General features: G+C 38.6%; 1 protein-coding gene, 1 long non-coding RNA gene and 1 other non-coding gene across 3 annotated transcripts; 2 read left to right on the forward strand and 1 right to left on the reverse strand.

The window, feature by feature from the left end:
• Positions 1–250: 250 nt before the first annotated feature.
• trnah-gug (transfer RNA histidin (anticodon GUG)) lies at positions 251–322 on the reverse strand. Its single transcript has one exon. It is a non-coding gene; the product is annotated as a tRNA-His (tRNA).
• A 7,301-nt stretch (positions 323–7,623) lies between these two features.
• On the forward strand, positions 7,624–10,594 carry LOC109194254 (zona pellucida sperm-binding protein 3-like). The gene is given in 11 exon segments (XM_025909474.1): positions 7,624–7,657; positions 8,426–8,515; positions 9,024–9,331; positions 9,613–9,670; positions 9,673–9,730; positions 9,858–9,928; positions 9,931–9,960; positions 10,047–10,224; positions 10,338–10,387; positions 10,390–10,454; positions 10,549–10,594. Coding segments are annotated over 11 exon segments (948 nt in total). The 5' UTR covers positions 7,624–7,638; the 3' UTR covers positions 10,570–10,594.
• Positions 10,595–10,888: 294 nt separating this feature from the next.
• LOC112841704 (uncharacterized) lies at positions 10,889–11,279 on the forward strand. Its single transcript, XR_003221198.1, has 2 exons — positions 10,889–10,928; positions 11,115–11,279. It is a non-coding gene; the product is annotated as an uncharacterized LOC112841704 (long non-coding RNA).
• Positions 11,280–14,043: the final 2,764 nt, after the last annotated feature.

Raw genomic sequence — 14,043 nt, forward strand, 5'->3', positions numbered from 1 at the left:
AACACATGCAACAATGCATCACATCAGGAAATAATAAAGAAATATATTCCCACATCTCCCAAAAATCAAAATATAGGAGACTCTGTTTACATGTAGAAGCATAATGAGTGAGACCTAGTTATGCAGAACTCATGTTAATCAGATAGATAGATAGATAGATAGATGGATAGATAGAACTATATTAATCCATTGGGTTGGTTTCTCCGGGAAATTCAGCAAAATGAAGTGTCCTTATGATGTTCTACTTCTCTGCCGTGACCCGGATTCGAACCGGGGTTGCTGCGGCCACAACGCAGAGTACTAACCACTATACGATCACGGCGAGCTAACAGGGACGTAGTCACACACGCATAAAACTTTTAGTGGGCTCGGCATCTCACTACACTACAAGTGGAAGCCTCAGTAGCAACTCTCATTACAACTGACAGGAAAGTTCTTGTTCAGTCCATCAGACAGACACACAAGAAAAGGTTTTAGGCTTTTTATGTGCATTGCAATTAGTTAGCTCACACTACTAACCTGTTTTATACAGAAAAGGCAGAGACAGGGGAAGAGCAGCGTGCTGTCTTCAGGCTCTTCCTTGTCTCAAGCTGGTTTTATGGTTTTACGCAGAGCGAGCGTGTCTGCTGTCCGCTCCACTCCTCCTAAGTACAGACACTCTGTATTTAAGTAGAAGTACAGACACTTATATTAAAAAATACACCACTGAAAGTTGAAGTACTGATTCAACTTCTTTATTTAAGTACAAGTGAAAAAGTACATGCTCTGAAATGTATTCAAAGTAAAGAGTAGCTTCTTCAAGGACAATTCTACCATCTATTTTATGCACAGGTGACTGGAATATCTGCCATATTAATATAATACAAAAATGATATTAGTACACAAGAATACAAATGGTATTCAAATCTAAATTCAAATTCTAATTAATGTACTCACCCAGAATCTGTTTTTTCAGACACAAGCAGTAAAAGAGAGTAAAGAAAACTATTGTCTGTCAGGGGTGAAAGTGAGATACAGTAGTAAGATCTGCTGTAATGGCTCAGCATGGGGAAAATACAAACAGTTCACAATCATTTCTTATATTAGCTACAGCCTGTACACCATGTTTTCTTAGTGTACAGGCTGTGATCAGCTGATCTGTTGCACTTTGTGGATTGTGAATTGAGTTCAGTGAATGAATCTAAGCGCCATCATCTTAAATGTAAATTAATCTCTGCTACACTACTCCACAATGTAACCCAACACTGGCCACTACAATCACTGTGTTCCAGTCCAGCACATTAACGCAAGCTAACCTGTTTATCCTGCACAAAACTACCCAGTATTTTCATGCAACATTTGAATAACACAAAGTTAGTATACTTAGATTGCTTCGCAGGACGTTTCACAATATATAATATACAAGTCCAATATGTGATGACATTATTTATTATTATATATCTTTAAGTCTGCAGTTTATCCTAGTGTCACTGAGCAGTATTACCATTAAATCTAACCTCTCTTATTTTAGCCAATAACACTGCTCACAGACAGTCTGTGTGTTTGCTGATGTTTTTTGAGCTAGAAATGTTGAAACGTTACTCTTTATGCTCATTCTTCTTCTGTAGCACTAGCTAGATGCTGACTACAACATAAGGACACCTGCACTCATTCCGACCCACTTTAACCCCTGAGCATAAATGCTATAAATGATACAGCTGAACCTAAAGCAACGAGCCTCTTTTGAAAAAGTATAAAAGGAGTAGAAAGTATAGATATTTGTGTTAAAATGTAGGGAGGAAAAAAAATACTCAAGCACAGATAAGTACAGATACCTTTATTACATTTATTCATACTGTTATTTCTGCAATAATAAACAGGAGGAATATCCTTTTGTTAATTAACACATTGAATATTATAACATAAATTACCTCTAAAATTATATTTTATTCAATTATTTATTTTATCTTAAAACCTTTTCTGTCCTTTAAACATGGAATTGCTTTACTTTCTCCCCTCGATGTTATCGTCTGTTCTAGAAAATAATAATGCTGAGCTGAGGGCTATGAGAAGATAAACATCCCACTCTTATTCTTCTTGGGCACCTCCTGGACTTCCTATCTCCTTCCATCTGCTCGCCCTGAGCTGCTCTCCAGTTTATTCCACTCATGTCAGACCTGTCTGTGCTCTGCTCCACCCTCTGCATTGCTGCTGGAGAGAGGATCTCATAGCGAGATTATGATGTTAGAAAGCTTTTAGATACATGTACATCTGTCTCTCTGACAGCAGAAAGTTTCTGGCTCGTGGGGTTTCTGGTTTTGACTTTGAAGGGAGTTATGTACCGTAGATGCTCAGTGAACGACTCACCGGGCAACATGTAACAAGGCAGCCTTTTGCAGCTGGATTTCAGTGGAGATGAAGACTGAAACAGACTATAGTGGAAGCAAGAGGTGTTTATTTACCCACATGATCTAATTCCAAGAGACTGAGACACTAGCTTCAGACGGCTTTCTATTGAACAGCACGCTGATCTGAAGCTCACTGTGTGTGTTGTAGGTGCATGCATCACTGCCGGGGAAATGATCTCATTGCAGTTAACAGATTCACCTACAGACCAGTGTAGGATCAGATTTTAGAAAACATTTTCATCTACCCACTGATCTCACTCAAACTCTATCGCGTTCAAAGTTTACTTGAAGTTTTTAAAGAACAATGAAACACAAAAGCAAAAACAATTCTGTGTGCAGGACCTGGAACAAAAAGCTACCTGCTAATTATTAAAATACTCAAATAATAAACCTTGTGTGTGCAGCTCGTTATTGATGTTCCTGAGGTGCTGAACAAGTTACCATCATACTAATAAGGAAACCCTCTTTCTTACACAACAAATGAAGTTTAATTTCAAAATTCAGTCATCACAATAAGTAAGAAAAAAATCAATTGCTTTAGTTTTATCACTTTTCCACAGTGCCGACAGTTAAAGATGATACACTTAAAACCAATTCTTTAATCATTTGTTAAACATGTCAATAGATGTAATGTTTTATTACAGTATAACCCTGATCTCAGAAGTTCTGTCCAGTTCGTTACTGCTCAATAGTATCTGACCTAAACTTGCTTAAATGTTTTGCCAGTCTTCTATGTAAAATTCCTTTAGTTGTACGATGTTCACAAGTTTTCTTTGATCTACTTTTTTAAATCCGTGCACAACATTTCACTGGCATTAAATTCTAGACTTTCATTAAACCCATTTCTCTTAAGCAGTTCTTGGTTGGTAGTTGGCAGTGTTATTATCTTGTCATTGTTAAAAAGTCCACTTTTGGTTCAACAACTTGCTGTCAGATTTTCCCAAATTATCTCAAAGCACACTTTGATACATTGCAAGATTTTAGTTCCATAAATAAACCCAACTGTTATCTCAGATGCTGTCTGCATCATCTTTAGGTTTCAATATGGATGCATAGATCAGCACATTGTTTTTAGCCAAGTTTCTTGTGAGACTGTGCTTACTTTTGCAAGCAAGAACCAATCAAAGTGTGGGACATTGTCTCAGCCATGAGGGATAAGGGTAGGACAGGGAATAAAAATGCAGTGCAAAACCTGAGGATCCTAAGGTTGCATGATGATGACACCACACATAAACACTTCAGAGGCAAATTGAAACCAGGGTATAGTTATAAAAGGTTTAGGAAAGATGGGTTCCTGAGCAAAGGTTTAGTTGTTGGCACCAAATCAACCTCAGTCAATATAATTCTAATTGTACTGATCCAAGGATGTGACAAAGTCCTTGTGCCAAGTATTACCATGAAATGAGCAGATCATTTTATTGATAGTTAAAATTTCAGAAAGAATCAAGGGTTTGCTTTTCATCAGCTTCTCTGTATATTGTGACCTTTCTAGATTTCATATACAAAAATGTGCTGCAGTTTATTTTGGATGATAGAGATTAATAATGGAAACATCTGTTGGTCTGTTTTCATTTTGTTTTTCTCCCCATAAAACAAGTGCCGACTGGTGTATTTCTGTTTTTTTGCAACTGTAGGAGTCACACAACAGAGACAGAAGACAGAGTGCAGCAAGGTGACTGGAATGGACACCCAAGTTCAAAGGTCAAACAAGAAATGTGCTGCACAGCAGATTCTACAACAGCACTCGCTTGTCTTCTGATGACCTCAAACCCCATCTGTCCAAGCAAGTGTGTCCACTCTGTCCCTAAAACGTGGTGGACATACACTGACAAAGCACAAACATACAGCAGAAAGTGTTTACACACACACACACACACACACACACACACACACACACACACAGCGTGTAAAAACAGTGTTGAACACGTGATCAACTTTCTAGGTAAATATATTTCTAAAGGTGCTACTAACATGAAATTCTCATCAGCTATTGCTAACAACCCATCAAATCCACAGATGCAAAGAAATCAAACTAAAGATGTCCATAAATTGTGTAAAAATGAGAAATGACACAGGGATAGAGAGGTGCAAAAAGTCATGACAACAGCTGAAATCTATCAGTAATTAGAAAGCAATCCTGCCACTTAGTGCAAATTAATATCAGCTGGTTCAGTCCAACTGAAGGCCTGTAAAAAGGTGTCTCATTCCCAAGGTGCCACACAAGTAAAACCAGCAAGTCCTTTCAAGATTGTCGGCGCTTTATTGTTGCTTAACATATGCATATCACCCTAAAAACACCACACCAACAGTGAAGTTTGGAGGTGGGAACATCATGGTGTGGAGCTGTTTTTCAACATATGGCACTGGCACGCTTCATATAACTGAGGGAAGGATAAATGTGAACATGTACCGAGACATTCCTGATAAAAACCTGCTGCCATCTTCCAGGATGATGAAGATGAAATGGAGGTGGATGCTTTCACCAAGACAATGATTGCAAACACACAACCAAGGAAACTCTTAATTGGCTTCCGAAAAAGAAAAAAAAAAGATGGCTCAGCCAATCACCTGACCTGAATCCAATTGAATATATATGGAAAGAACAAAAGCTGAGAGTTTGCAGAAGGGACGGAACCTTCAGGCTTTCATGGGCCAAAATCACATTGCGTCCAAAACTGCTTACGGTCACCTTTGTTCATTAAAAAAATTTATACAGTATTCATCGCTACTTTACTCAAATAATGTAAACTAACCAGCCAAACAACAACTCAACCTCAAACCTTTATGAGCTGCCGGGCCAAAAATCCCAGCAAGCTTCACTATCAGAGCCTCTGTTCAGAGTTCAGCCAGGTCGCTACCTGATTCAGGTTCCCCTCACTCTTCTATCAAGCTCTCTCATTATCAGGAATTTCTTCTGATTTCTTCTCCTGCCATTCCTTTTTGCTGGCACGTTCCCTTGACTCTGTAGAATCCCTGACCACCCAATCCCAAGCTTGCCTACCAGTTACATATTCGTAACAATCTTTGACCTTTGTAACGTACAGTCATCACGGGTTCCAGTTCATGACTTATTTGGGGATCTGCCTGAAGCCATTCCCAAACTGCAGCCTTGATTCATGCTTAAGCCATTATGTACTAGAAGTGGTGTCAAAACTAAAATGAGGATGTGGTCCCTATTTGTCCCTTTGGCTGTGAGTGACTGTGCCCCATTAAAGCTTTTTTATTTTCTAAAAGAAAAAACAAAAAAACATTCTCCTCCATTAAGGTCATTCCTAAAACTCACTGACATCATCATTAACAAACTGCTCCTTTTTGAGAAACATTAAAAAAAAACAGCCACATGTGCAAAAAAATAACATTTAACATTAAACTCAAACAACAATACACACACACACACACACACACACACAAACACACACACCTACCTTTCCTCTGGCTATCAGCAGTTAATAAATAAGGGAAATGAGCAGAAAGAGCTCATTAATATCAGTGAAGGTGAGCTGCTAACAGCCCCAGGAGACTGCTACTGTTTATACATGAGAGGGAGAGGGAGAGGGAGAGAGGGGTGGTGGTGGGTGGTGAGGGTGTTCTCCAGAGCTAAAAAATAAAGTAACAATGCCACTCCTTGAATAGTCATTCAAGGCTGGCGCCACAAAGCCTGTCAGTTTCTCTTCTTTCACACACGTATGCATTATTAGCACATAGGCACTGCATTGACATTGCTCCACCATGTATGAAGAGAGTTCCAAATATTTCCTTTTTTCCATTCCTGAGATATTTCCATTACATCACTACGTGCAGCACTTTCACGTCATAGCCTGGAGGTCCTGGGTTTGACTTTGGATGAATCTGAATGTGAGTGTGATCAGTTGTGATACCCCTGATGAGCTTCCCCGGGTTTACACTCGACAGCTCAGATCTGGTTCTGGTTTCTGGTCCTCTCTAGTCTCCCCTCTGTCTCTCAAGACTCTCAGTTACAAAAAGAACAGAGCTCTTTGTGTTTGTGTGCTTGTCCATGAGTGTGTTTCAGCATTTGTTTTGGCCTGAGTGTTACTGTGACCTTGGCTGGACTAATTATTTCTATGCAGAACACAGAGGTACAGCAGCGACTCATAAACAGTTTTACCAGGATGATCTCTAGCATGACCTTAATTAGTCTTTGACACACAAACGGAGTCATATCGAACATTTTCTGTCTAATTTTTAACATATTAAATTAATTATATATATAAATGTGTATTATTCATTTTGATATGGCAAAAAATAAAACATATGTTGTTTCTTACGTTAAATATATTTATATTACGTGCACACAGAGCTGGGTCTGGACTCATTTCTCATTGACGAAATAACAACTGTAACGAGAAGCAACTGATGACAGCTTATTGCTGAAACATGTCTTTTTTGCCCTTTACTAAAAGTAGAGCAAGAGAGTGTGCTTTCTCTCAGGGATTTCTCTCTTTTCTCAAAGTAACAACTGAACTTCTGTGATAACAATGCAGGAGTTTTATTTAGCATATAAAAAAGCTGAGTGATTGTATAATACACTATGAAGACAATACAAAATGTTTCTTTACCTGTAAAGATTTTTTTTGCTCTTTGCTCTTTTTTCTTTTTTAATGCCCTGTCATGCAAGACCAGGTGGCCAGCATGTCCTGTAGATGCTGTAGAATGGAGTCCTAGCAAATTATTCAAATTAAGACCAAATTGTCTGTCTTGTTAGGTTTTATTTTAAGGTGAGCCAGCCTAAACATTACTACAAATGTTCAGTATTAGTTAAATATAATTATATTTCATTTGCAATATCTGTGACATACACATTTTTGTAGACATTATGCATTCATAAACATTGATTTATATAGATTCATATAGGGCTTTTATAATGTTCTGTATATCTGTGGGCTTCCAAAAAACCTTATTGTTTATAAAATATTGCATTAAATGATTTTAAATTACTGCTAAATATTTTAAATGTAAGTGTTATTTTTTAGCACAGGTTTATTGACAGGATGTGTGAAAAAGGCAAGACAAAAACACTGTCTGTAATGCTGCTGGTTCCCAGAGTGGGTGGACACACGCTATCACACATACTTCAGCGTATAAAACGCTTAGAGGTCTGCACAGAAACAGAGGTTATTTCCAAAAGAACAAACTGACTGGTAACATGAACAGAAGAAAAGCCAGAGCATACTACTTCTTGCTGATGCAACAACTGTAGTAATGACTGCTTCAGTCTTAAGAAACCATATTGATGACCAGAAATGGAACAGGTGAGTAAATCAGCTGATCTTTGGCAGGTGAGACTTTGACAGGAAGGCGGAGCAACCCGGACAACCCACCTCTGAGAGAGGTAAACAGAATTTGCGGTATATGATACTGACTTCATTGTTGTAAAGCTGGTTCAACCACAGGTGAACAAAACTTTGAAAAAGACAACCTTAAATTGACTCAAATACCAACCAGCAGGAATAATACATGAGAGCGTAAACATACACACAGAACCCAAAGGAAAAGGGGAACAACATCAGGCTTGGACTTGGATTTGGACTGGCAACAAGTACAGGTCTCAGAAATAATACTTTCTGGGTCTGGGGGTGTTGATCTGCACTGAGCCAAGCTAATCCAAGTCTGGAGGTGGTGCCGGTCCCATGGCTTTGATCTGTCTCCTTCCTGCCTGGGAGCATTTGGTTACAGTTGTGAGCAGTGCTGATGAAAAGATGATGTGTTTAAAAAGAAAATTGATGACAAAACAAATAAAGAAGGTCAGGAGGAGGAGTCTGCATCTATCAACAGTGTGGACTCTGTGGGGCTGCATTTCAGTCAGTGGAGTTGGGGATCTTATTTACCTAGTCTGAGAACAGGTAAACATGACTCAGCTGCAGAATCATCAGGTCAATTACATAGTGGGCAGGGCCAAAAGTCAGCTCTACAAAGCCACCTTTTGCACATGTGCGCCTGTTTCAAACAGATGGAACACAGTAAACACATGCCTGACAAAATGATCACAATCTTTTTTTGTCTTGTTTGTGGTGCTTTAGCAGCAGCTCAGGAGTCCAACGAGATCCTCCACCCTGCAGCCAGCAAGTTTGGAAACCACAGAGCAAACCAGCAAGTCCAGAGACCAGCAGGTACACAACACACGAAGTGATCATTTTTCATTTCTCTAGAAGTCAAATATGTATTTTTGTATATGACAAACAAATATAATCTTAATCTCTTAATTTTATCTAAAATGGGGTCAAATCAATCATCAGAGCAATAACATTTATGCTTACTGCATCATTTCTAATTCTGATGAATCTTATGAATTTAATTGTGTTGTACGTATAGTACAGTATAGGGGTTATGGTGTATGGTGTTGTACACAATTTTCTCAGTTTAGTCGTGAGAAGCTGTAAGTTTCTCACTATTGCTCACTGTGGCTTAATACCAAATGACTTCCATTGGTGCCATATTGGTAAGGAAACAATCCTTGGACAGTCTCTACTAAAATATTTGCAAGTTTTGTTTAGTAAAGATATCTTTGGGTTTTACAGAGAAAACCTTTTAGAGATTGGGCTCGCTGTTGTTGAACTGCACAACTGTTCAGCACTAAAAGAACAAAACAAACTGAGAGCATCCATATTTCTTTGTAAGCTGTCCGACAGGAGGAGCCACCTTTCCTTGAACCGTTGTCTTGGAGATTTCCAGAGGAACCAACTAAAGATGAACCTCATTTCCCTCCAAACTTTGAGTTGAGAACTACAGTGGCACCTGACAGCATCAAAGTCATCTGTGGGGACAACTCTATCAGAGTGGAAGCCAAGAGAGACCTGTTGGGGATTGGTGTTCTGGTTCAGACTGCAGATGTCACACTGGGAGGATGTGCTGCCACAGAGGAAGACCCCAAGGCTCAGATCCTAATCTTTGAGTCTGAGCTTCATGGTTGCGGCAGCCAGTTACTGGTGAGGCTTAAATGTTCAAATTAATATGCACTTTCACCAAGGTCTGACATTTCCTTTTCCAATTTCTTTGTTAGATTCTTCACCGTCTATGGTATTTAGTCGATAAATAACTATTATGTTGGTATAAATCAATAGTGGTACTTGGGTTTTAATTGTGTTTGACTTAGGAACTAGTCAAGACTAGAACTGCAGACCAATCAGTAGGAATATGTGTTCATAATAGTGTTTGTGTGAAGGTTCAAATTTATGGAACTTGAAATGTTCTTAAAACTATGCTTCAGATGTCTGAGGAGGCATTCATTTATGTGTTCACACTGCTCTACACGCCCAGCCCTCTGGGGGCAGTCCCATCGTCCGAACTATAGATTTCTCTGTCAGCATCGAGTGTCACTACCGGAGGTGAGGCATTTTTATTTTTCTAACTCAACCAAAGGATGTCTTTTTGATAAAGCTGGACCCAGAAGTCAGACTCTGTTGAAGTTTTCTTTTTCAGGTGTTTGCAGTTGGGTTTTGTTTTGTGTTTTAGGAAGAATGATGTGAGCAGTGACGTGCTGAAGCCAACTTGGGCTCCTTTCAGTGAGACCAACGCATCAGAGAAAGTCTCTACTTCTCCCTCAGATTAATGACTGGTGGGCCTCTTTCTTGTTCACAAATTACAGTAACTTTTCAGGTCCTCCTTCTCCTTTTTTTTTTTTTCTTGTGCTGTATCTTTCAGATGACTGGCAGTTCCCTCGTTCAAGCACTCAGTTTTTTCTGGGAGACATGATAAAGTTTGAAGCTTCAGTTGAACAGTTTCACCACGTCCCTCTCAGAGTAACTGTAGACAGCTGTGTGGCAACTGTGGTCCCAAATGTGGACACTGTCCCTCGATACGCATTCTTGGGAAATAATGGGTCAGTTTACTATACTCTGTAACCCACAAATATGTTTATATTGTTACTTGTATGTTTTAGCCTTGCTCTTCTAAATGTGAGTTTAATATGCGAGTTCTCTGTGTTGTGTTCAGGTGTATGTTTGACGGTCAGCTGACAGGATCCAGCTCTCGCTTCCTGCCTCAGTCTCACAAGACAAACTACAATTTGAGTTGGAGGCCTTCAGGTTCCAGCACGGAAACAGTGATGTGGTAAGATATGCAACAGCTTTCCTGCCAGACAGATGCAGGTTTCACATCATTGCTCAGAAATGTAGATTTTGCTTCTTTGTATATGTATCGTCAGATATACATTACTGCAGCCTGAAGGCCACAGAAGCTGCTGCAAATGTCAATGCTACCAAAAAGCCTGTTCATTCTCCAGTGGGTAAGACACTAGCAGTATTACTACAAAACTCCCGTCCTCAAATTTCATCTTCAGCTGCTTAAAAGGATTTTAATAACGCTGGTACTGGTGCTAAAATACTACAATTTCTTTATTGGAAAGATAAAATCATAATAGTATGCTCATTGTATTTGGTGCACTCAGCTAACTAACAAGTATGTGGAGTAAGTAAGAGGAACCTTTTGAATGACAGGTGGAGGGAGGCCAGTGGCATCCATCATGCCTGCTCCTGCTGTGACACAGACTGCAGGGCAGGCACAAGAGCAGCCTGACTGTAAAGGGTAAGCAGCAACACACACTCAGTTAGGGATACATTTGCCATGTAATGCAGCCATTAAATATTATGAATTGTCATGCCAGAAATCATGTTCAAACATCAAATTTACACGAATAAATATTTTTCAGAGTTCCAATATGAAAATTGATACAAATATTCAGCTTGATGTCACACTGTTTATCTGTTCAAGGTACAAAGTGGGAAAAGGAAATGGCTGTTGGACCAATCACAGTAAAGGAGAAACCTCTAAGATGGAAAAAGGACCTTATTCAATAATAAAGGTCTTTTACACTAATTAGGCCCAAGTTTGTGTCCTTGGTTTGTTTTAAGGTTGGTGTTAATTAAAAAAAAAAATGGAAAACTTGCAGGAACTTGTTTTTCTTTTGAATGTAATTTCTACTACGGAGCTGATCTTAGTTTTGTTCTAAGAGGAATGCTGTTTCAGGATTAATCTGTTTATGAATATGAAATCTGGCAGTTTTAGTGTGAAAGAACTAGTTGGCCTGTACAGAGTCCTAACCTTGTGGGAAGACTTCCTACTGTAGAAGAGTTGAAGCTGTTGTAGCAGCAAAGAGTGGGCCTACATCATAGTAAATACTGGATTAGAATCAAATGTCATTCTAGTTCATGTGCATATGAGACGGATGAGCAATATTTTTGGCAATGCGGTGTATTTCAAATCATTCAGCAGTTACTGGTGCTGCATAGGGCCAGCTACTCTGCTCCTCCACCATTATCCATTTTGAATGACATCACCTGAGTAGACACAGCTGGGAAAGCCTTGTCGCCATGTATCAGAGAGGGCTGTTCTCCTGACCTACACCATCAACTTCACCCTCAAGCACCTTTCCTCATCACTGCTTGAGCTGTGGGACACAGCATCCATCACGGGCCAGAGAGGAGCTACCTGTCTGAGTCATCAGTCTCTGCTTTCAGTTTCTCAGGGGAGGAGAGGATGGCTGCTGACTGACCTTAAACAAAGGTCAGGCTCAAAAGTCTTGAAATTGAAAGCTGATTTACTGAATTGACCAAATAACTCTATCTAAAAAAAATATTGGTGAACTTTGTAGAAAATTTAATTTATTTAAAAAAATATGTTTAACTCATACAGCCTGATAAATTCTCAAATATCTTTGCTATTTGAATATTTTGCAACATCACCTAATAAGCTAGTTAGCATTTACAATAAATGGTAAGCTACGGTCAAGCTACTAAATTGCTCATCTTAATTTATCGATAAATATCCTCCCTAACTAGGCTCAGTGATGTGTAAATCCTTACATGAATAAATGCCAAAAGCTACACTCTGGTCCACTGGACAGCTTTGCAAGATCTGAAATGGCAAAGGGCGACATTAATTTTGGACTTTTCCTGTGTTTTGTCCTTAAAGATTGAATTATGTTATGTATCATCTGAGCCAAAAGACACGCTGTGGAAGAGGGCCAGAGATTAATAACTAATGATTAAATGCAGAGTGGCATAAACCAGTGAGTAAAAAAAGTAAGTGAAGAAGAAACACCAGTGCATTATGGGAAGCCCCCAGCAGCATAGACCTATTACAGTGAGTAGCTGTGTCCAAAACTAGGCTGTGTAACTAGGGGATGATTCAAGGTCACCTGATCCAGCCCTTACTATATACTTTGTCATACAGTTTTAATCCTAGTTTGTAGAGAGGCTGTCTGTTTCCCAAACCCAAACTGGAAGCTGGTTCACAAAGACAGACCTAGATGCTGAAGGCTCTGCTCCCATTCTACTTTTGAATACCCTCGGAATGAAACCAGTAAACAAACAGTCTGAGAGCGAAGTGCTCTAATGGGGTGATATGGTACTAGAAGGTCATTAAGATAAGATGGGGCCTGATTATTCAAGACTTGTATGTGAGAGCAGAATATTTACTTAGATTCTGGATTTAACAGGGAGCCAATGAAGAGAAGCCAATATTGGAAAAACATGCTTTCACTGTGTAGTCCATCAGTACTCTTGCTGCAGCATTTTGGATCAGCTAAAGACTTTTCAGGGATTTTTTTTCTATTATAGGACATCCTGATAATCATAAATTGCAGTAGTCCTAGAAGTAATAAATGCATGAGTCACTCTAAGACAGAATATTTCTAATTTTAGAGATATTGCGCAAATGGAAGAAAGCAGTCCTACATATTTGTTTAATATGTGCATTGCAGGACAAATCCTGGTCAAAAAACAATTTTGAAAATAATTACTGAAGTTCACTCAGAAAGATCAATTGGAGAAACGAGTCTAAAATAAATATTAATGATATTGGACGTAGCTGTAATGTTGTTATATCTGTGAGATGATTATGAGTATTTTTTTTTCTCTAATGTTTAAATTTTTATTTGTGAAAAAATTAAATAATATTTAAACAAACAGCAAATTATTTTGCTCCAGTTTATGAGTTGTCTGTTTAAGGTTCAACTATAACAGCGAGTTGAGTGCTCTGATCGGAGTCTTGCTTTTTCAGGAGCTACACTACAGGAGTGAAGATGTGAATTATTAACAAGACAATCGGCCTCTTTGTGAGTAGCTTTCAGGTAGCTGCTCTGTACTGTGTTGGCACACGGCATTGAAACAGATGGACAGTGGATGAATTATGTGCTTAAATTTACTTACAGCACTTTCACCTTTAATGAATAGTGCTCTTATTCCCTTTTCTTTAATTTTGTGTTTTGTGCATTTTTTTTTTTTAAAACAGTGGGTCCACCAAATAAATAAATGAATAATATGTTATTCTTATTTATCCATTTTCTGATTTTATTATATTTATTTATTTATTTTCATTTATGGCCATAAAGACTATTTCAAAGTAGGGAAATATTATACTGTGAATGAGCCCACTTTATTGTTTTGTGTTTTTTTTCCTTGTAAGTGTTAGTGGTAATATCAAGAGCATGCAGAGACTAAAGCTGTTTCCTAGCAACACAATTTCAATTAAATGGTTTTAATTAGTGTAATATTTTCCCCAGTGGAGAAGTAAATGCTATACTTTTCGGATAAATGGTTAAGACAGAGGCTCAACAGTATGATCCCTGATCAAACAGGCATAGGGATATGAAGCAAAACCCAGTGAGGTGTCTCCGCAATTTATGATAATAATTAATCAA

Source organism: Oreochromis niloticus, linkage group LG7, assembly GCF_001858045.2.
Source record: "Oreochromis niloticus isolate F11D_XX linkage group LG7, O_niloticus_UMD_NMBU, whole genome shotgun sequence".
NCBI lineage: Eukaryota > Metazoa > Chordata > Actinopteri > Cichliformes > Cichlidae > Oreochromis > Oreochromis niloticus.